The sequence below is a fragment of the Felis catus genome, chromosome F1 (assembly GCF_018350175.1).
Source record: "Felis catus isolate Fca126 chromosome F1, F.catus_Fca126_mat1.0, whole genome shotgun sequence".
Lineage (NCBI taxonomy): Eukaryota > Metazoa > Chordata > Mammalia > Carnivora > Felidae > Felis > Felis catus.
In genome coordinates this window covers 69,072,525-69,092,454 of record NC_058384.1, presented here as the reverse complement: position 1 = coordinate 69,092,454, position 19,930 = coordinate 69,072,525, and the positions used below count along the sequence as shown (strand labels likewise).

At 51.3% G+C, this 19,930-nt stretch overlaps 2 protein-coding genes and 1 long non-coding RNA gene across 6 annotated transcripts; 1 reads left to right on the top strand and 2 right to left on the bottom strand.

The window, feature by feature from the left end:
• Positions 1-1,604: 1,604 nt before the first annotated feature.
• Positions 1,605-4,072, bottom strand: S100A4 (S100 calcium binding protein A4). Of its 2 annotated transcripts, XM_003999779.4 has the most exons (3): positions 3,944-4,072; positions 2,880-3,035; positions 1,605-1,902 (listed from the first exon to the last, which is right to left on the bottom strand). In XM_003999779.4, exons 2-3 carry the CDS (start codon positions 3,018-3,020, stop codon positions 1,738-1,740), a joined length of 306 nt encoding a protein of 101 aa, XP_003999828.2. In that variant the 5' UTR covers positions 3,021-3,035; positions 3,944-4,072; the 3' UTR covers positions 1,605-1,737. The 2 variants fall into 2 exon arrangements, with proteins under 2 accessions (XP_003999828.2, XP_019678117.2); XM_019822558.2 differs by lacking the exon at positions 3,944-4,072 and having other exon boundaries at positions 2,880-3,254.
• A 1,322-nt stretch (positions 4,073-5,394) lies between these two features.
• On the bottom strand, positions 5,395-8,498 carry S100A3 (S100 calcium binding protein A3). The gene is given in 5 exon segments (XM_045048979.1): positions 5,395-5,743; positions 6,111-6,256; positions 6,911-7,042; positions 7,195-7,331; positions 7,858-8,498. Coding segments are annotated over 2 exon segments (324 nt in total). The 5' UTR covers positions 6,252-6,256; positions 6,911-7,042; positions 7,195-7,331; positions 7,858-8,498; the 3' UTR covers positions 5,395-5,560.
• Positions 8,499-9,300: 802 nt separating this feature from the next.
• LOC109495853 lies at positions 9,301-18,969 on the top strand. 3 transcript variants are annotated; one of them, XR_006591868.1, is made up of 4 exons: positions 9,301-9,434; positions 9,909-10,039; positions 10,496-11,038; positions 18,308-18,969. It is a non-coding gene; the product is annotated as an uncharacterized LOC109495853 (long non-coding RNA). The 3 variants fall into 3 exon arrangements; XR_006591869.1 differs by having other exon boundaries at positions 9,909-10,617; positions 10,813-11,038; XR_002151599.3 differs by having other exon boundaries at positions 9,909-11,038.
• Positions 18,970-19,930: the final 961 nt, after the last annotated feature.

Below are 19,930 nucleotides of genomic sequence, written 5' to 3'. Positions count from 1 at the left end.
ATGGAAGAGAAACCAAAATCCCTGGAAAAAAGACCCAGGAAGCATGGGCCAAAAACAGTGTTATCTCCTCATGCCCTAGTCACTCTCCACATTGGGGCCCTCCCACCCACACCAGGAGCAGAGCAGATACACCTTGAGATGGGTCAGAAGGGAAGATGTTTCCTGCCAAGGGCGTGGTCAAGGTCATTAGCAAGTATGGAGCCTAAGGTTTTTAAAGGGCTTTTAAATGAATGATTTCTTCTAAACCTCACTCGTGTTCGTGGGAAAGAATTGTCAGAGACTTAGAATCAGGGACAGGGAAGGGACCCAGGAAGAGTTAGGGCCCAGTGATGGGTAGAGGCTGCGGATTGAGGCTGCAGGTTCAGGGTGCAGGAATGAATGGGGCAAGAGTCAGGGGGAGCTGCCTGAATCGCAGGAGGGACATCGTTCCCCCCTCTGTTCTCCCTCTCTCTCTCTGAGAGCAGAGCTGGCCGATTAGGGGCTCGCGCCTGTGGGTGCCACAGCCTCCCCCTGGCCTGCCTGGGTGTTCCTCGCTGCCCCCACCCCCCCACCCCCGCCCCAGCTGGCAGGCCTGGAGAGGCCACAGGGACTGGTCGCTGAGCAACAGGAGTTTCCGAAGCAGAGAGATGATGCAGGAGAAGGCTCCCTGGAGGGCAGCTGGCAGCCAGGGGGAGACAGAAGGGGAGGAGGCAGGCTTCTTCCTGGACCAAAATCCTACCCGGGCCTCTGCAGTCACACTCAGGGAACATCTGAGTCACCTGCCCCACTCCTCTGACACTTGAGAGAAAAACATAATGTAATGAGAAGAAAAGGGGAAGCTTGAAAGGTCGAGAAAAACAAAATCCCCTGTTGCTGGACACGACCTTTACCCGCCTCCTTCTGAAAGGCCCCCAGACCACCCAGGCGGCCAGCAGTGTGGGGTCAGTTACCCACCAGCCTTTAATCCGAAGGGAAGGAACATCATGACTGATATTTTCTGGGGGAAGGAAAATTCCCATTTCATTTATCAGATCATGTGTCTGGAATTTCATCTCAAAAATTATGGTCACCCCCCCCAACCCCCTCACTTCCACCCTCCTGTCGCCCCTTTGAGGCCCTTTGTCCTTCTCTGAAGGACCAGGATCCTAAGTGATAACAGCCCTCAGCCCACGGTTTTGGGGGCAGGAACAAAGGTTGAGAGGGTGATATCCTCAGCCTGCTGCAATGGTGTGGCCTCCCAAGGGTGGCAGGGCCTGGCAGGGCAGGGCCCTCCTGATTCAGCCCTCCCCCCGCCCCCTGACCCAGGCATGCCCAAACTCCATTCCAGACCCCAGCCAGGAGCAGATGTGACCTTCAGTCCCTCCAGAGGTGAGGCTGGGGTGGGAGGAGACAGTGCGCTGGCTAAGACCCCCCAGCTGGGGTGTTCCAAGTCTCAGAGGGTTTTTTCCTTGCCCTCGGCCCCTTAGTCAATTCCATCACGCACACATACACATGGACGCCCTTCCACTCACCCCTTCCTTCCTTCACTAGTTGGCTCCGCACAAAACAGCTGCCAACAGCCAGGGCTCCCCACCCCCACATACCCCTCAACTCCCACCCATACTCAGAGCCTCAGACCGTCAGCCTCAAAGCTTCCAAGAATCTTTATTGAACTTATCCACATCGTGCACACACCTGCTGGAGCCAGGGTGAGGCCCTGTGGCCACCGCCAACAGGTGAGACCCCAGCTGGCAGGCCCCCCACCCGCATGTCGGGCATTCACTTCTTCCGGGGCTGCTTATCCGGGAAGCCTTCAAAGAACTCGTTGCACATCATGGCGACACAGGACAGGAAGACACAGTACTCCTGGAAGTCCACTTCATTGTCCTTGTTGCTGTCCAAGTTGCTCATCAGTCTCTGAAAGGCCGCATCATCCGTCCTTTTCTGCAAGGAAGAGGCGACAGGTAGAACCACAAAGCCTGGATGGAGCCGAGTGCAGACCAGGGTTCCATCTCCAGATGGGGGCACAGGAGTGCAGCCACTCCCAGGAGGCCTGCCCTGGGCGCTCTGCTCTGGGCTCTCAGGGGCTAAGCTGGGGCCACAGAAGGTCAACCCGAGGGGTGAGGAAGTCTGAGTACCTGGGTGCAGCTGGAGAGGGGGACCGCAGTGTCTTCCCCAAGGTTGTTTCAAGAATCCAGTCAGACAATAGTCACGAAAGTAAATGTACAATGTTTATTTGTTTATTGGGGGGAGGGACACCACGAGTTGGGGGAGGGGCCGAGGGAGAGAGAGAATAACAACCAGACTCCACACTCAGCACGGAGCCCAATGCGGAGTTTGAACCCTCAAACCATGAGATCATGACCGAGCTGAAATCAAGAGTCAGATGCTTGACCTACTGAGCTACTCAGGCACCTAGAAAGTAACGCATAAACTGCATAAAGTTTGATATAGATGGGATCTGTGATTGCTGGGGGCGGGGGCAGGGGGGCGCAGTAAGCATGTGTCTCCATAACTGTGTCTTCACATTCACAAGCCAGACTCAAAAATTGTTCATTGCTGGACTGATGGCAACAGGACAGTCCTGACTCGCGGGTCTCGGCTTTGCACTCTGTCTACCTTGGGAAGTTATTTAGCCTCTCTGAGTTTTTGTTTCCCTTCAGTTAAGCTGTGCAAAGCACCTGGCAGAGTCTCGTCTGCAACCTACCTGTTCATTCCCAGCCCTCTTCCTGCTGGGCTCTAGGAAGAGAGTGGTAGGTGCTCAGTGTGTTTCCAACCAAGCCGTCAGGGCAAGCTCTCTGCCCCAACTTCCCCATCTCGGTGACAGATGCCTGCTGTGGCTACAGCCCCCACCCAGGCCTTGCCCCTCCTCTGTGGGGAAGGGGGCACATGGGGCCTACTCCCAGGCAGTGGCCACTCACCCCTAAGAAGCTGGGCAGCTCCCGGGTCAGCAGCTCCTTTAGCTCTGACTTGTTGAGCTTGAACTTGTCACCCTCCTTGCCAGAGTATTTGTGGAAGGTGGACACCATCACATCCAGAGCCTTCTCCAGGGGGTACACCATGGTGGCAGTCAGGATCTGAGGACAGGGTCCCAGAGACACCCTTATCTTCCCCATCCACACCCTCAACTTTGTGTTCAGAATGTCAGAATGTCTCATCCCACTCCCATCCCTCAGGGAGCACTTGATGACACTCTGCTGCCACCAGAGGAGGACCCCAGAACGGTGGGGCTCAGCTCCTGGTGGGGAAGGTGCACAGTGGGAAGCGGATGCTTCAGGCAGCGAACTCCCCAGCCTCCCTCAGGCTGGGCCTCTCGAACAGACCAGACGGCTCCACCCCTCACTCAGGCCTCCCGTGACCACAGCAGCCGCACCCTGGTGCTGCTGGAGGCCTGCCCAGGGGCCTGCAGCGGAAAAAACCAGCGACCAAGCCCTAGAGTAGGGAGGGGCAGGGTGAAGTGGCGGGGGTAGGGATGCAGGGGAGGGGAGGAGAGGCGAGCTGCCTCTGGCTGGGCTGCCGGGTGCAGGGCAGAAGCTCAGAGGACACGACCAGACAAACGGCCACAGTTGCCTTCACTTGGCTCCCCACACTCGAGTGTGCACACACAGGCTTGTGCAACCAGCAAACGCAAGCCCATGTGCACACCCACATGCCACACACACACCATCACATACTACAGCAACAGCATGTGCAAAAGCCAGCATCTCAGTACCGCTCAGCAAGGTCAGATCCAGCCACCTGCACTTCTTTTTTGTGTGTGTGGTTTTTTTCCCTCTTGCACATGCATGCACACAGGTGCACGCACATCCACACACACACCCCAGGGCCTCCACATCGGAATCTCACACTGGACCCATTTAGCACACCTGGCCCCCACAAGCCGCTCCTTCTGCCCAGCCTGCCCCAGCCTCGGCCTGACACCCTTGTGTCTTGCCCCAGCCTCGGCCTGACACCCTTGTGTGCTAGTTGGGAGGCCACGACTCACCAGGCCAAGAGGAAGAGACGAGAAGAGAGGGTGAGAAGAGAGGAAGAGTGGGGAGAGCCCAGCGGTCTGTGCTATTTATACCCTGGCCAGGCCCTGCCCATGGCAGGGGTTGGGGAAGAGGGAGAGACAGTCCTCCTGCGGCCCCTCCACCAGCCCTGCTGGAAACCCAGCTCCCTGCCCTGGGTTGGCACACTGGCCAATGGGGAGCCCACACAGGCAGGGCTCTCAGGAGAGTGGGCACCCCCCCAGTGGCCCAGCACAACCTGAGTTTTCAGGAGCCAGAAGAAGTCTGTGCCGTGGGTGTGGGGGCCAGGGAGGAAGTGGTCCCACTGGGCACCTAGAAAAGGGGGTACGGGGTGGTGAGTGAGACATTGCCCTGGAAATGCGCCCAGCTGGCTCAGATGGTAGAGTGTGCCGCTCTCGATCTCGGGGTTGTGTGATGCCACACTGGGCGTGGAGCCTGCTTAAAAGAATAAATTAAATAAAGCCTTAAACAAAATTTGCCCTAGAAATGTGGCTGCCCGGGAACTATGGGGGTGGGGGGGCACCCAGGCTCAGCACTCGTGCTGCCTTTCCCCTCTCTAGAGGGTTCTCTGACATGCTGAGTGAGGCCCAGGGCAGGAGCTGGGAGTCTGGAGGAGGAACAGGCCAACACCCAAAGTCACTGCTGGGACCATCCCAGGCATGTCAGTGGGCGAAGGTCCTGGCTGAGGTGGTGATGGAGTGGGAGCCAGGTGCAGGGCTCAGGGATGGACCGAAGCTACCCAGAGTGGTGGGGAGGGGGCATCTGGAGTTGGGATGGTGTTAAGGTGAAGCATGCACGGTGGGTGCAAAGTTAAAGGAGCAATCCCACAAAACAAGGAAGGCAGGGAACGGGGTCAGCTTCTCAGTGCGGCACGAACCCGAATTGACCTTCACGTGGCTACAGCCTCAGGGGCGGGGTCTGTCTCCAGGCGTCCCCTTCCCCCTCCAATGCAGGGCACTGCACGCCTCCCTGGCCAGGAGCAGTACCCCAGTCAGACCTCAGACACCCTAATCCTATTAGTTCTGCTCTCTGGACTCCCACAGCCAGGCAGGGACAAGCCCGCCGCACCCCTACGCCCCACCCCTACCCTCCTCCTCAGAGCGGCCTCACAGAGGACTGAGCTCTGTCCCCAGGGAACGGATGCCCTGGCGTCCTCCTTGGCAGCCCAAGGGAGCTTCTTCTTCAAAGACCCCAGAGAGCGTTGGTGGTATAGTGGTGAGCACAGCTGTCTTCCAAAGACCCCAGAGAGACGGAGAAAGAGAACCCCCCAAAGCCCCTGGACGCTGTCCTTGTATTGACCCCACCGCTCTTGCCAGAGCTGGAGACCAGGCTGCTGCCAAACTGACACCTGCCCTGAGACCAGAGAGAAGGGAAGACTCTGCCCCAGGCCCCGGCTGTCCTCCCAGAAGAAGCAAACCAGACCAAGTGACACCAGCACTTTATTAGGGGTTGAATGTGCCCTTCCCCACCACAGTCATGGCCGTGGGAGGGGGCAGCAGCTCTGTGACTCTCTAGCTGGGATGCTGGAGGTGCAGGACGGGGGTGGGGGGACAGGTCCTGCCCGAGCAGACCCCTGTCCTCAGGAGCAGAGCCTACTGGGAGCAGGGGGTCATGGGGGTCACGGGGGTCATGGGGGTCACGTCCTTGAAGTAGTCGTGGCAGAAAGTGCAGAGGCAGGCCAGGGAGCGCACATACTCCACAAAGTCCACCTTGCAGTCCTTGTCGGTGTCCAGGACGCTCATGAATGCACTGTAGTCACACTCTCGGAGCCCCATCTGTGCAGCACGGGGGGGGGGGGGGGGGGGCAAGGTTGAGGACAGAGCGTGCCACCACCCCACCCTCCCCTCCTGGGTGGTCCCACACCTCCCCTGAACCTCAGTGCCCCCTGAACCCTCCTTCTCAGACCCCCTGCTGGCTGCTGAGTGCCTACTATGTGTCAGGAACTCTCCACGGTGCTGTGAATCAGTCCTCCCAGCAGCCCTGCAAAGCAGCAGGTCCAGTGACTGTCTTCCCGAAACACGGATGAGAACTCAGGGGCCCACAGCCTCGCCTGTACCCCACCTGCCGGGGGCTTGTCCCCAGCTCTGCCTCTGCAGAGTCCAGGCAGTGCTGCCCTGCAGCCTGGGCCCCCAGGGGGCTCACCGGGGTCCAGGTGGGCAGCTCCTTCTGTAGCAGCTCCTTGAGCCCTGCCTGGCAGAGCCCGTGCTTGCCCCCGGAGAGCTCTGCCTATTTCTGGAAGGTGCTCACGACTGTAGCCAACGCCTGCTCCAGAGGTGTGGCCATCCTCACTGTGGGAGAACAAGGTCTGACTCACACCAGAGGCCCAGGGCACCTCTGCCCTCTGCGCTTCCCAGGGTCTGCTCCCAGTCCTGTCTTAATCTCCACTCGGCTTCCAGCCCCACAAGCTCCACCTCCTCTGAGCAGCCCTCTCCCTTACGCTCTCAGGCTCCTTCTAATTTTCCCCCTACTGCCTCCACTGTTATTCTCCCGGCAGAGGTCTCGTTTCCCTAACATCACTGCACACTTCTCAGGGAGAGTGCCCTGTCCTCCGACTGCACCCCCATACTGGGGATCCCTGAGGACTCCCCAGTTCTCTGCCTTTGGGCATCCCTGACACCCAGGAAGGGCTCAGCCCCAATCACCCCATGAGATACACAGCCCCCTGGCCTAAAGGATCCCAGCTCCTTCTGTAGGAAACAGCCGGAGGGGAGGCGGGGCTGTTCCCAGGGGAGCCCAGGGCCTCCCTGCTTGGTCCCCCAGGGGACAGGAGTCTGCAGCACGGCTGCCAGTGCCAGGGCTCTCTCCCTGATTCCCCTCTGCTGGGCCCGGTGGAGTGAGAGGCGCGCATGGCTGGGGGCTGCGGTCCCTTTGTGACAGCCCTGTGGCGCAGGGTGTCTGGGTTCTCAGTAGAGGAAAGGGTCACAAACCCAGGGAATAGCAACCTCAGAGGTGCTCAGCGGCCCTTCGGGGCTCCTGCCAGCCGGGCTGATGCCACCGTGCTTGATCTTTCAGAAGCTGGGTGCCTGGAGACTGGAGGGATTCCTCTTCCCGGCGTAGCCCTGGCCTGTCTCAGGCTTCAGCAGGAAGAGGGGGGGTGGGGGACAACATGGAAAGGGAGCCAACACCAGTGCTTTTAGCCCGCGGCCCCCACCCCTGCAGACCTCAGCTCTGCACACCCCTGAGTGTACAAAGAACCCCTGAGCCCACCATATCTGACTGCCCTCACCTCTCTGGTCCCTGCTGTGCTCATCACTCTGCCCCCAGACCCAGACCTGGGCCAGGAGACAGACCCCGAACTGCCCAACACCCAATCCAGGGCAGGACCCAAGCAGCTGGCACTCACCACTGGTGTCGGCGTTTCAGCTGTAGGAGGCAAGAGACAGGGCATCCCTATTTGTACTCTCCCATGGAAGGAAGGAAGCAATTATGGGGGCCCAACTAGGTCAAGCTGAGGAGGCCCCCAGGGGCTCCCCTGCCTCCTTCCCTGGCGGCCCTTGTTACCAGCCCCACTACCCCCCCATCCATGCACACATCAAAGGCCCAGTCTGGGCCACAGACACTACCCCCTCATTGCCTGCCCCCAGAGTTGGGGACCGGGCGCAGCACCCCACCCCTGATCTTCCAGCGCCCGTTGGAGGAGATAGGCTAACCCCTCACATCTGTCCCCACCTCTTCACTCTGAACAAGCACCCTAGAAGCATGCAAAGTGGGGGCACACTTAGCCTCACCCCTAGGGAACCCCTGTGCCAAAGAGGATCTTGGAGACATCTGCTTAGCCCCCCCTATTTACAAGTGAGGACACTGAGGTATGAGACACCCTCCTTGCCTGGCCTCTGGATCAGTGTCCTTGGTCATTTTCAGCTGTGAACGGCTCTCCCCCGTGTGAGACCTTCTTCAGCGGGCCTGGAGGAAGAGGAAGGCAAGTTGCCGCCAGAGCCCTTCCACGGTCATGCTGACTCCTCTGCGGCCCCCACGGCCCCCAAGTGCTACGAGTGACCTCAGACCCTGCACGGCCCCCTGTGCGTACAGCCTGAGGTCTGTGTCCTGCCCTCCGTTCCAGGAGGGTCCGATGGGGTGGGGCTGGGTTTCCTCTGGCTCTAGCTGGAGTGTGGAGCCCTTTGGGGTCCCAGCATCGTGGGGGCTGCCCCTGTGTCTCCTCTCCTCAACGAACGCTGGGCTTCAGGCTCTGTCTTCCTCACTCCACAGACTGTGAAACCAAAGGTGCTTTTGGCTTAGTGGGGCCAGTGCTCTCAGGGCATGAGGGGCCCTGGTGTCCTGCTCACCTCTGGGACTCAGCGTTCTCTTACTGCCCTGTGAGCTCTTCATTGCTTTGAAACATGTTATTTTTTAATTCTATCCAGCATTTTTTGTTATTTTTAGCTGGAGCAGGCACAAAGCACCATATTATCAGACGTGGAAATCCCTCCATATCACTTCTCTGTGCCCTCATGCATGCCCCAGCCTGAGAGACCCCTCCCTGTTTCACAGCACGAGAGCCCAACACCCAGAGGAGGGTGGGAAGGGGGAGAGGAGAGCAGCACCCAGGCCTCCAAAGAAGCCCTATTGTTTGTGGAGGCAGCCCCAGATCTCACGACACCTTGACCTCAGCCAGGGCACCCAGCATCCAGGCCCAGCCTGGGCATCATCTCCTTGAGGACTCAGCCCCTGCAGGTGAAGGGAACAAGCAGGGGAGGGAAGGGAGAGCTGTGATTAGCCCTGTTTTATAGGCAAGGTTATGAGGAGCAGGGGGGACAGAAGTAGGCACCAGCAGCTAATCCAATTCCAGGCCACTCACTGACTCCAGCCTGTGATACCCCAGCCTTGCCGGCAGAGCTGAAGCAGGGTCACCCCACCCCTCTGGGCCTCACGTCCCTATCTGTTGCGGATCAAGGGTAATAATGGTGGCTACTTCATGGGATTCCTTCGGGGCTTACGTCAGTCCGTGTGTACAAAACGCACACACAGCCCCTGCTCATAGTCAGGGCACAGATGTTAACTGAGAGGTAGGTAACTTGCCTGAGGTCACGTACCTAACAAGTGGCAGGCCTAAGAGCCACTCATTATTCATGTAACTATTTAAGTCACCTGTCTGAGGCACCGTGGGTGTGCTCAGAAACAAGACAGATTCGTCCTGGCTCTGTGGCGATGACAACCAAATGGGGGACACAGGTGACAACAAACAAACGTAGGCCAGGTTGGTGGTATCCGTGCCAAGGGAAAGGGGGGTGGCGGGCTGGCACCGAGTGCGGGGTCCTCAGCCTGCGGCCCCTTTCCCCGAGTGAGGCTGCGCCTGTTTGCCCGCTGCGGGGGAGGGGCGGGCGCTCACCCGGGAGGCGGGCACAGCTCCCTGGATGCTCCTCCTTCCCCACCCTCCACGGTCCACTTGATTCTGTGCCTTGGAGCCCTCACCACAGCTGGTGATGCAGGCGTGGAGCCTGCTGCTGAGGACGGCAGCACATCTAGAAGGTGAGTCTCTGCCCCACCTGTGGGTGGGAGGGTGGGAGAGATGCCCTCTGACCTGGAAGGACTTCCTACAGCACTGACCCTCCCCCTCCTCTCCCTCCCCTTCCCCTCCCTCTCCCTGTCCCCCCTCCCTGCCCTCCTCACCCTCCCCTCCCCTCCCTTTCCCTGCCTCCCCTTTCCCTGTCCCCCTCCCCCTCCCCTCCTGCCCCTCCCCCTCCCTTTCCCTCCCTCTCTCTCCTCCCCCTCCCTCTCCCTCCCCCTCCCCCTCCCTCTCCCTCCCCCTCCCCCTCCATCTCTCTTCCCTTCTCCTTCCCTTCCCCTCGCCCCCCTTCCCTCCCCCTCTCCTTTCCTCCCCTCCCCCCTCTTCTTTTCTCCCTCCCCCTCCCCCTCTCCCCATGCCCTCCCCCTTCTCCTTCCTCTCCCCTTCTCTCTCCTTCTCCTCCTCCCCCTCCACTGCCCCCACTATTATCACCACAGCCTTTGAAAGGCTCTTGGGAAATTGCATTGCCCTCTGAAGGTCAGTGTCTGGTTCTTCACCTCAAGGAGAAATAAAGAGCACCTGGATATTCAAGTGCTTGTTCCAGAAGGATCTGGGCCCAAGGGACAGGGTAAGCACTCCCAGTCCCCGAGCCCCACGGAGCCATGAGCTGTTGTCCTCTGATGCGAGTTATTTCTCATCATCTAAGCCACCTGTGGGGAGGTGAGGAGGGAATGTTTGATTACTGGGGCTGCAGCCAGAGAAACCTTTGCTGGGGATGTCTGAACTGAGACCAAGGAGAGCCTGTGGGGCTTAGACCTGCTACCGCTTTTGATGGCCAAGTCAATGCCAGTTGTGCCCACTTCCCAGATGGGAGCAGTGAGTTGGTGGAGAGATCATGTGACCTGAAGCTAGGAGCATGGGGAGCCCCATTTCAGTCATTCCCCGGTCTCAGAAGCCACCTTTGACTCCAGTACCTCTTTCTTGGAGGGTCAATAGGCTGTCAAGGGTACACCCAAAAGAGCAAAGGCTGAGGCGGCAGCAATCCCCGATAGGAAGTGAGGCTCTCCTGGGGCTCTCCTTCCAGCTGTAGCTCCAAGAGCAGGTGGGAAGTAACTTGGCCAACGGTCCTCTGAACAGTGCCATTTTCTGGACCCTCCTGCTCTGCCTCAGCAGAGATTTTGTGAGAGGATTCTTGCGACCAGCTAGGTAAGTCTGGTGTTTGTTAGTGTGTCAAATGCTCAGAAGCAAAAGAAATTAGCCCCATTTAATGCCCAGCCATCTGAGGCCAGTCTCCACCAGCCAAAACAGTCCAAGAATGGGGACCTAAGTCCCAGCAGAAGCCAGGATCCATCGTGAGCAATCAGACCACCACCAAGTGAGTCGGGTTTCCCCTTGATTCAGAATCAAGAGACCAAGAAGGTCTGGACTCTGCTCCCCTGTGAGAAATAAACCCACTGACCCAATCAAAGGAGGGACCATGGAGACTTACAACACAGTGAAGCAAGGCTTTAACCAACATTCTTGCAAGAGCAGGTCTGATGGACAGGCAAGCTCGGGGCAGTTACAGCAACTTACCTCCTAGTGTGAAGTCCTTCCCCTGGTTCCTCATTGGCTGAGCACTACAGAGGTAAGTGCCTCCCCCGGTTCCTCATTGGCTGAGCACGACAGAGGTTACAGCCTTACCCAGAAGTCACCTGTGCCCACATGAGACAAAAAGTAGTCTGATTGGAACAAATGTACATTCCTTGAGGTGAGGCAGAGACTCCAGTTCTTTGGCTCATGCTCATTGCAAAGCCGGCAAAATGGAGGGGAAGAAGAACCAGAAAGTGATATGTCTAAGGGTTTGGGACTCTATTGTTTGGGGGGATGGGGTTCATACATATTTCCAATAGGTTGTAAACCTATTGGTAACTAGACAGCACAGCTTTATTTGGTATTTCTGAAAATGAATCATCTCACTTACTCTCACATCACCCAAGTCCCCTTGCTTTCACACAAACCCCAAGGCATTGGACGTAGCCAGAAGAAGGGGAGGAAGACCTTTGACTCCAGTATCCTGTGTCCTGTAGACGTGAGGCCTTTCTTACAGGCCGGGGTCAAGTCCCAGCACTGCTCCTTATTCGACTCTCCCAGCCCCGATTCCCTCCTCTTGGAAGTGCAGTTACTACCAGCACAGCCCTCTTCCAACCGTTGTGAGGACTCGAGGAGACAGTGCTTGACAGGCCCAGCAGAGAGCCAGGAACTGCAGACGCTGCTCCCTCCCTGTTTCCTCCTCTGTGGAGAGAGTCTAGTGACGGGGCTGAGAGAGCAGCTGTGAGAGTGTTTCTCTCCATCTCGGGCCCTCTCCTACAAGATGGTAGCAGGCAGGCTTCTGTCTTCTTGTCGCTGGGCCTGACCAGCCTGCCTCACTGGCCCAGACACATGGTTACGCAGAAGCATGAGAACCAGCAGGTTGTCCCCTGTACCTTCTCCCTCAGCTCCCTTCCGTCTTCGGGGCTCTAGTCTGAGCTCCTTCTAAGTGTCTGGCAAGCATCACACTTTCCCGTGGAAGTAAGAAAAGTAAGAAAGCAACTGCCCAGCCTCTCTTTCCTTATTATTAAAACCTAGGGGTGCCTGGGTGGCTCAGTTGGTTAAGCATCCAACTTTGGACCTCAGGTCAGGTCTTGACCTCAGGGTCATGAGTTCAACCCTGCATTGGGCTCCATGCTGGGCATGAAGCCTACTTTGAAAAATTTTTTTAAAAATTGTTTTTTAACTTTTTTTTCTTTCAAAGTGTCACCATACCCAGCTAAAGCTACTTGGTTTCAGCTAAGCCATATTACATCATATTTCGTTATGACCAAAGAGTTGCAAGTGGAAATACCTGGAGAGAGTACTTCCTGCATAATAAAAAAAGCAAAGTCTCAGGGCACTTGGGTGGCTCAGTCAGTTAAGCGTCTGACTTCAGCTCAGGTCATGATCCCACAGAGCCCCGTGTCGGCCTCTGTGCTGACAGCTCAGAGCCTGGAGCCTGTTTCAGATTCTGTGTCTCCCTCTTTCTCTCTCCTCCCCCATTCATGCTCTGTCTCTCTCTTCTCAAAAACAAATCTCAGTGGAAGATTTCTACATCTTACCCTTCCTCTACCTTCCAGACTGGAACATGGACAGTGAAACCTGGGGCTATAGCAGCCATCTTGTGATCATGAAGCAGCATGCAAGAGGGGAAAAGCATATATACTATAGGTTACAAAGAAAAAAGAAAAAAAATGAAAAGACACTTAGTGCCCCTAAACCAACCCTGAACTGCCCACCCCAGACTTCTTGTTATATAAGACAATTAAAGCCGCTATTATTGGTCAGGTTATCTGCAATTCATAGGTGAATAAATTCCAAATGGATAGACAATTTTACATTTGAAAGTGGAGTTCTAAAGTAAGAGAATCTAAAATGTGGAATTGGCTAAGCAGAGGAGGGAAGACAGAGAGACAGGAGAACCCAATATGTGCAGGCTGGAAAGCCAGGACCCTTGTTATGAAATGACAAAATATTTGGTCTAATTGTCCATTGATGTACCTTGGGATGCAGACCAAACGGAAACCTAAATGTAGTGATAAAGGAATTGGTACAAAAAGTGTAGAAAGTTAGCATGAGGTGGTTCCTTGAATCTTTCATCAAAGACCTGCAAAAGTGGGATGCTGCTATTACAAAAACCTGAAGCACGTGTCATTGGCCTTGGGACCAGGCAATGACTGAAAGCTACACAGACCTCCAGGAGGTTAGTAGTAATAACTGGAAGGACAGCGAGGAAATTGTTACTGAAGCTAAAGAAAAGTGACCCCTGTTATGTAGCAGTGGAATGTCTGGGAACATTACTGTCTATGGTAATATGGAAAACAGAAAGAGCACCTAATGAACTCATGGGTTTAGCTAAGGAGAGGTTGAGGTGGAATGTTGCAAGTGCCTGCTTCTTCTGGATGCCTATGATAAAATATGATATGAGAAGAAAGAGATGAACTAAAAGACTCAGTCTTTTTAAAGGAAATATAGAGGGCCCCAAACAATCTTTACAGCCAGCAAATGGCTCTCGAAGTAATAAATGGCTTCAGGACAAAGATCAAATCCAGGGTCTTGCCAATAAAAAGAGATCGGGGAAAAACTGAAGTCAAAGTAGAGACTTAAAAAGATTTAAGGACAAGTCTCATAGATCTAGATAAACAAGTTGGCTTCTAATAATTTTAGAAGTGTGCCTCTTTTCATGCAAAAGCAGCAGAATACACATTCTTCTCCAGTGCACATGGAACATTCCCCAAGATAGACCACATACTGGCTCACAAAACAGCCCTCAATAAATATAAAAGAATTGAGATCATACCCATACCATGCACACTTTCACATCACAATGCTATGAAACTTGAAATCAACCACAGGAAAAAGTTTGGAAAACCTCCAAAATGCATGGAGGTTAAGGAACACCCTACTAAAGAATGAATGGGTCAACCAGGCAATTAGAGAAGAAATTTAAAAATATGTGAAAGCAAATGAAAATGAAAACACGACAGTCCAAACACTTTGGGATGCAGAAAAGGCAGTCCTAAGAGGAAAATACATTGCAATCCAGGCCTATCTCAAGAAACGAGGAAAATCCCTAATATAAAACCTAACTGCACACCTAAAAGAACTAGAAGCAGCAAAGAAACCCCAAAGCCAGCAGAAAAAGAAAAGTAATAAAGATTGAAGCAGAAATAAACAATATAGAATTTTTTAAAAAGTAGAATAGATCAATGAATCTAAGAGCCGGTTTTTTGAAAGAAGAAAAGAAGTCAGACTTCTCAAAAAGAAAAGAGAGAGGACCCAAATAGATAAAATCACGAAAATGGAATTATTTCAACCAATCCCTCAGAAATACAAACAATTATCAGGGAAATATAAAATACTATGAAAAATTATATGCCAACAAACTGGACAACCTGGAAGAAATGGGCAAATCCTTGGACACCCACACAATACCAAAACTCAAATGGGAAGAAATAGAAAATGTGACCAGACTATAATCAGCAAAGAAATTGAATCAGTTATCAAAAATCTCCCAACAAATAAGAGTCCTGGACCAAATGGCTTCCCAGGGAAATTCTGTGACATTTAAAGCAGAGTTAATACCTATTCTTCTCAAGCTGTTCCAAAAAATAGAAATGGAAGGAAAACTTGTGGACTCATTCTTTGAAGCCAGCATTACCTGGATTCCCAAACCAGACAGAGACCTCACTAAAAAGGAGAATTACAGGCCAATATCCCTGATGAACATGGATGCAAAAATTCTCAACAAGATACTAGCAAATCAAATTCAACAGCATGTTAAGAGAATTATTCACCATGATCAAGCGGAATTCATTCCTGGGCTGCAGGGCTGTTTCAATATTCGCAAATCAATCAATGTGATACATCACATTAATAAGAGAAAGGATAAGAACCATATGATCCTGTCAATAGATGCAGAAAAAGCATTTGACAAAATACAGCATCCTTTATTAATAAAAACCCTCAAGAAAGTGAGGTTAGAAGGAACATAACATCATAAAAGCCATATATGAAAAGTCCACAGCTAATATCATCCTCAATGGGGAAACACTGAGAGCTTTCCCCCTGAGATCAGGAACATGACAGGGATGTCCACTCTCACCACTGTTGTTTCACATAGTGTTGGAAGTCCTAGCCTCAGCAATCAGACAACAAAATGAAATAAAAGCCATCTAAATTAGCAAAGAAGTCAAACTTTCACTTTTCACAAATGACATGATACTCTACATGGAAAATCCGAAAGACTCCACCAAAAAGCTGCTAGAACTGATACATGAATTCAGCAAAGTTGCAGGATACAAAGTCAATGTACAGAAATCGGTTGCATGTCTATACACCAATAATGAAGCAACAGAAAGAGAAATCAAGAAATCAGTCCCATTTACTACTGCACTGAGAACCATAAAATACCTAGGAATAAACCTGATCAAAGATGTAAAAGATTTATATGCTGAAAACTATAGAAAATTTATGAAAGAAATTGAAGAAGACACAAAGAAATGCAAAAACATTCCATGCTCATGGATTGGAAGAACAAATATTGTTAAAATCCCAATACTGTCCAAAGCAATCTACATGTTCAATGCAATCCCAATCAAAATTGCACTGGCATTTTCCTCAGAGCTAGAACAACCCTAAAACTTGTATGGAACCACAAAAGACCCCAAATAGCCAAAGTAATGTTGAAAAGGAAAACCAAAGCAGGAGGCATCACAATACCGGACTTTAGTCTCTACTACAAAGTTGTAATCATCAAGACAGTATGGTATTGGCACAACAACAGACACATAGACCAGTGGAATAGAACAGAGAACCCAGAATTAGGTCCACAAATGTATGGCCAACTAATCTTTGACAAAACAGGAAAGAGTATCCAATGGAAAAATGTCTCTTTAGCAAATGGTGCTGGGAGAACTGGACAGCAACATGCAGAAGAATGAAACTGGACCACTTTCTTACACCATATACAAAAATAAACTCAAAATGGATGAAGACCTAAATGTGAGACAGGAAACCATCAAAACCCTACAGGAGAAAACAGGCAACAACCTCTTTGACCTCAGCCGCAGCAACTTCTTACTTGACACATCTCCAAAGGCAAGGGAAGTAAACGCAAAAACGAACTATTGGGACTTGATCAAGATAAAAAACTTCTGCACAGGAAAGGAAACAATCAACAAAATTAAAAGGCAACCGACAAAATGGGAGAAGATATTTGCAAATGACATATCAGATAAAGGGTTGGTATCCAAAATCTATAAAGAACTTACCAAACACAACACCCAAAAAACAAATAATCCAGTGAAGAAATGGGTAGAAGACACAAACAGACGCTTTTCCAAAGAAGACCTCCAAATGGCCAACAGACACATGAAAAGATGTTCAACATGGCTCACCATCAAGGAAATACAAATCAAAACCACACTGAGATACCACCTCCCACCAGTCAGAATGGCTAAAATTAACAATTCAGGAAAATACATGTGGAATTTCAGAGGATGTGGAGAAACGGGAACCCTCTTGCATCGTTGGTGGGAATGCAACCTGGTGCAGCCAGTCTGGAAAACAGTGTGGAGGTTCCCCCAAAAAATTAAAAATAGAACTACACTATGACCCAGCAATTGCAATACTAAGAATTTATCCAAAGGATACAGAAGTGCTGATGCATAGGGGCACATGCACCCCAATGTTTATAGCAGTACTATCAATAATAGCCAAATTATGGAAAGAGTCTAAATGTCCATCTACTGATGAGTGGATAAAGAAGATGTGGTTTATATATACAATGGAATCTACTTGGCAACAAGAAAGAATTAAATCTTGCCATTTGCAACAATGTGGATGGAACTGGAGGGTATTATGCTAGGTGAAATAAGTCAGCCAGAGAAAGACAGATACCATGTGTTTTCACTCATATGTGGAACTTGAGAAACTTAACAGCAGACCATGGAGGAAGGGAAGGGGGAAAAATTGTTTCAAACAGAGAGGGAGGCAAACCATAAAAGACTCTTAAATACAGAGAACAAACTGAGGTTGCGGGTGGGGGATGCAGGGGAGAGGGGAAAGTGGGTGATGGGCATTAGGGGAGTACTTGTTGGGATGAGCACTGGGTATTGTACATAAGTGATGAATCATGGGAATCTACTGCTGAAGCTAAGAGCACACTGTATACACTGTACATTAGCTAACTTGACAATAAATTGTATTTAAGATGATAAGATAAGATAGAAAAGAAGAGGAAAGGAAAGGAAAGGAAAGGAAAGGAAAGGAAAGGAAAGGAAAGGAAAGGAAAGGAAAGGAAAGGAAAGGAAAAGAAAGGAAAGGAAAGAAAGAAGTGTGCCTCTTAGACCCTTTCAGACAGGAGGGCCTTTCTCCCAGCTCCCTGTCCCTCAGTGTAAGGTAGGGAGGCACCAGTCTCAGAGAGATTTATTAAGTGTGGCTTTTGTCTAATTAAGTGAATTATAAGTTGATACACAAGAAGTCCACAACCTTTATCCTTTTTTTAAAAAATTTTAGGGGCGCCTGGGTGGCGCAGTCGGTTGAGCGTCCGACTTCAGCCAGGTCACGATCTCGCAGTCCGTGAGTTCGAGCCCCGCGTCGGGCTCTGGGCTGATGGCTCAGAGCCTGGAGCCTGTTTCCGATTCTGTGTCTCCCTCTCTCTCTGCCCCTCCCCCGTTCATGCTCTGTCTCTCTCTGTCCCAAAAATAAAATAAACGTTGAAAAAAAAAATTTTTTTTTAAATTTTTTTAAATGTTTTTTAAATTTATTTTTGAGAGAGAGAGAAAGACAAAGCATGAGTGGGGGAGGGGAAAAGAGAGTGGGAGACACAAAACTGAAGCAGGCTCTAGGCTCTGATCTGTCAGCACAGAGCCCAACATGGAGCCAGAACCTACAAACTGTGAGATCATGACCTGAACTGAAGTCAGAGGCTTAACCAACTGAGCCACCCAGGCACCCCAAGTCCACAACATTTTTAAAGGAATTACATAAGCTTTGACTGAAAGGGATAGAGACAATTCAAACAAAAGAAGCTTTGGGTGATCGACTTCCTTGGGCAGAAGGCCCAAGGCTGAGAAAGCTGCTTAGCTACAAACACAGACATTGCGTACAGAAAATAAAGAGTTAAAGAAAATGAAACCGAGAGCCAAGAGAGTGGATCCAAGAACCACTTATAGGAAGCAGAACTGGACACTAGTCAAGAATCTGGTGGCATGTGTCTGACTCAATTTCAGAATTGCTATGGACCAATGGCACTTTTGTGCCTTCAATCTACCAACACTCTTTTTGACTAGGAGTATTTATTACCTGTCTCACCTTTGTGTATTGAATCTGTTCTTCATAGATCTTCAAGTCAAGGAGAACCACTCTTGATGAGGTACATGCAGAGATGACATCCAGATTCAGACCTGACATGGATGACAAGCCCCTCGGCCTCCCATTGATGCCTTAATGAGGTGGATTTGGGGAAGGAGGTGACTGCATTTTGTACATGGTTGCTACAAGTCAGACCATGGTATACAGTCTCCAAAGATGGCCACTGTTAACTTCATGCTACTGCTCCTCACATGAAAAGATGGGGCCTAATTCTCTTCTCCTTGAATCTGGACCAGCATAATGACTTACTTGATCAACAGAATGCAGCAGAAATGACACTCTTGGATTTCTGAGATAAATCTTAAAAAGCCTCATAGCCCCCTTTGGGGCCTCTTGGGCTGCTCACTTTGGGTACACTTCCTCTCAGAACCTAGATGCCATGTTCTGAGAAGCCCAAGCTACATAGAGAGGTCACAGGTAGGCATTCCAGCTGACTCCCAGCTAACAACTGGTGCCAAATGCCAGGGTAATTGAGTGAGCTACCTTGGAAACTGAATTAATTTGAACTTTCTGGTGACTCCAGCCCCAACATCTGTCTTCAACTGCATGAGAGGTCCCAAATGAGAACCCCATTGACTGGTTACAGTCTACTTATAGAACCTTGAGAGATAATAAATTTGTTTTAATTTACCAAGTGTTGGGTGGTATGTGATGCAGCAATAGGGAGCCAGAACAGCATCTCTGAGTCTGAATTCTGAATCTCAGACTTATTTTATAAGGCACTTAAATGCAAATTTCTTTATGCCATTGTTAGTCAGGTTTCCTGTGCCTTACAACTGAATACAGTTGTAACTGGTACAGAATTTGGTAACTAGAAATGGGATCCACTAAAAGAGAGAGAGAGAGAGAGAGAGAGAGAGAGAGAGAGAGAGAGAGAGCCTAACATGTGTAATTAATTGAAGAGAGAAAGAATAAATATGAGGACCTCACCTTTGCCCGCTGGAAAGTCAGTGACTTTGTTAGCAGGTGGCAAAGCATTTGGCTGTCACCTGATGCACCACAGTGTGCAGAACAGATGGCAACCTTGCTACAAGTTTAGGGAAGACGGTAGAAAAAAAGCAGGATGTTGATATGAAGTAGCACCTGGTAGTTTTCAGTAGAGACACACAGAAGAAGAATGAACTCAAACTAGAGCCAATCTAAGAGCAAATATCAAAAGAAATACAGCTTTGCTGAAAAATAGGGCCACTGCCTGTGGCCTGCAACCTGACAGAAGTCCTCAATGCAAAGGTCTGCCAGGTGGATGAGACTAACTGATGCCTCTTGAGCTGATTCCAGTACAACTGATTGCTCATAGTATTGAATGTCAAGGTCTGTCCTTTGTTCTGAAGTTATATCCTTCTTTGTTGGGACTTTCTTTTCATGAAATGACAGCAATGGTAGATGGTTTTGCCCCTTTTAATATCGTCATGGGGGGGGGGTGGAAACTTTAGCAAACTATCTCAAATTTTGACCAGTATTTGGAATCCCAAAGTCTGGGACCTAAGGCACAGCTCTGGCCTTGGTGAGACTTCCAGAAAAGTCAGGGCCCAGAGGGGGTGGGATCTAAGGAAGACCTCATTTTCCGGCACCCCAACTGAGCCAGCCAGGG

Excerpts from the sequence above, each read along its gene's own strand:
- S100A4 (XM_019822558.2), bottom strand. The coding sequence starts at position 3,116 with ATGAGACATTCTGACATTCTGAACACAAAGTTGAGGGTGTGGATGGGG. Across the intron at positions 1,903-2,879 it reads AGCTGCCCAGCTTCTTAGGG|AAAAGGACGGATGATGCGGC; the intron begins GTGAGTGGCCAC and ends TCTTCCTTGCAG.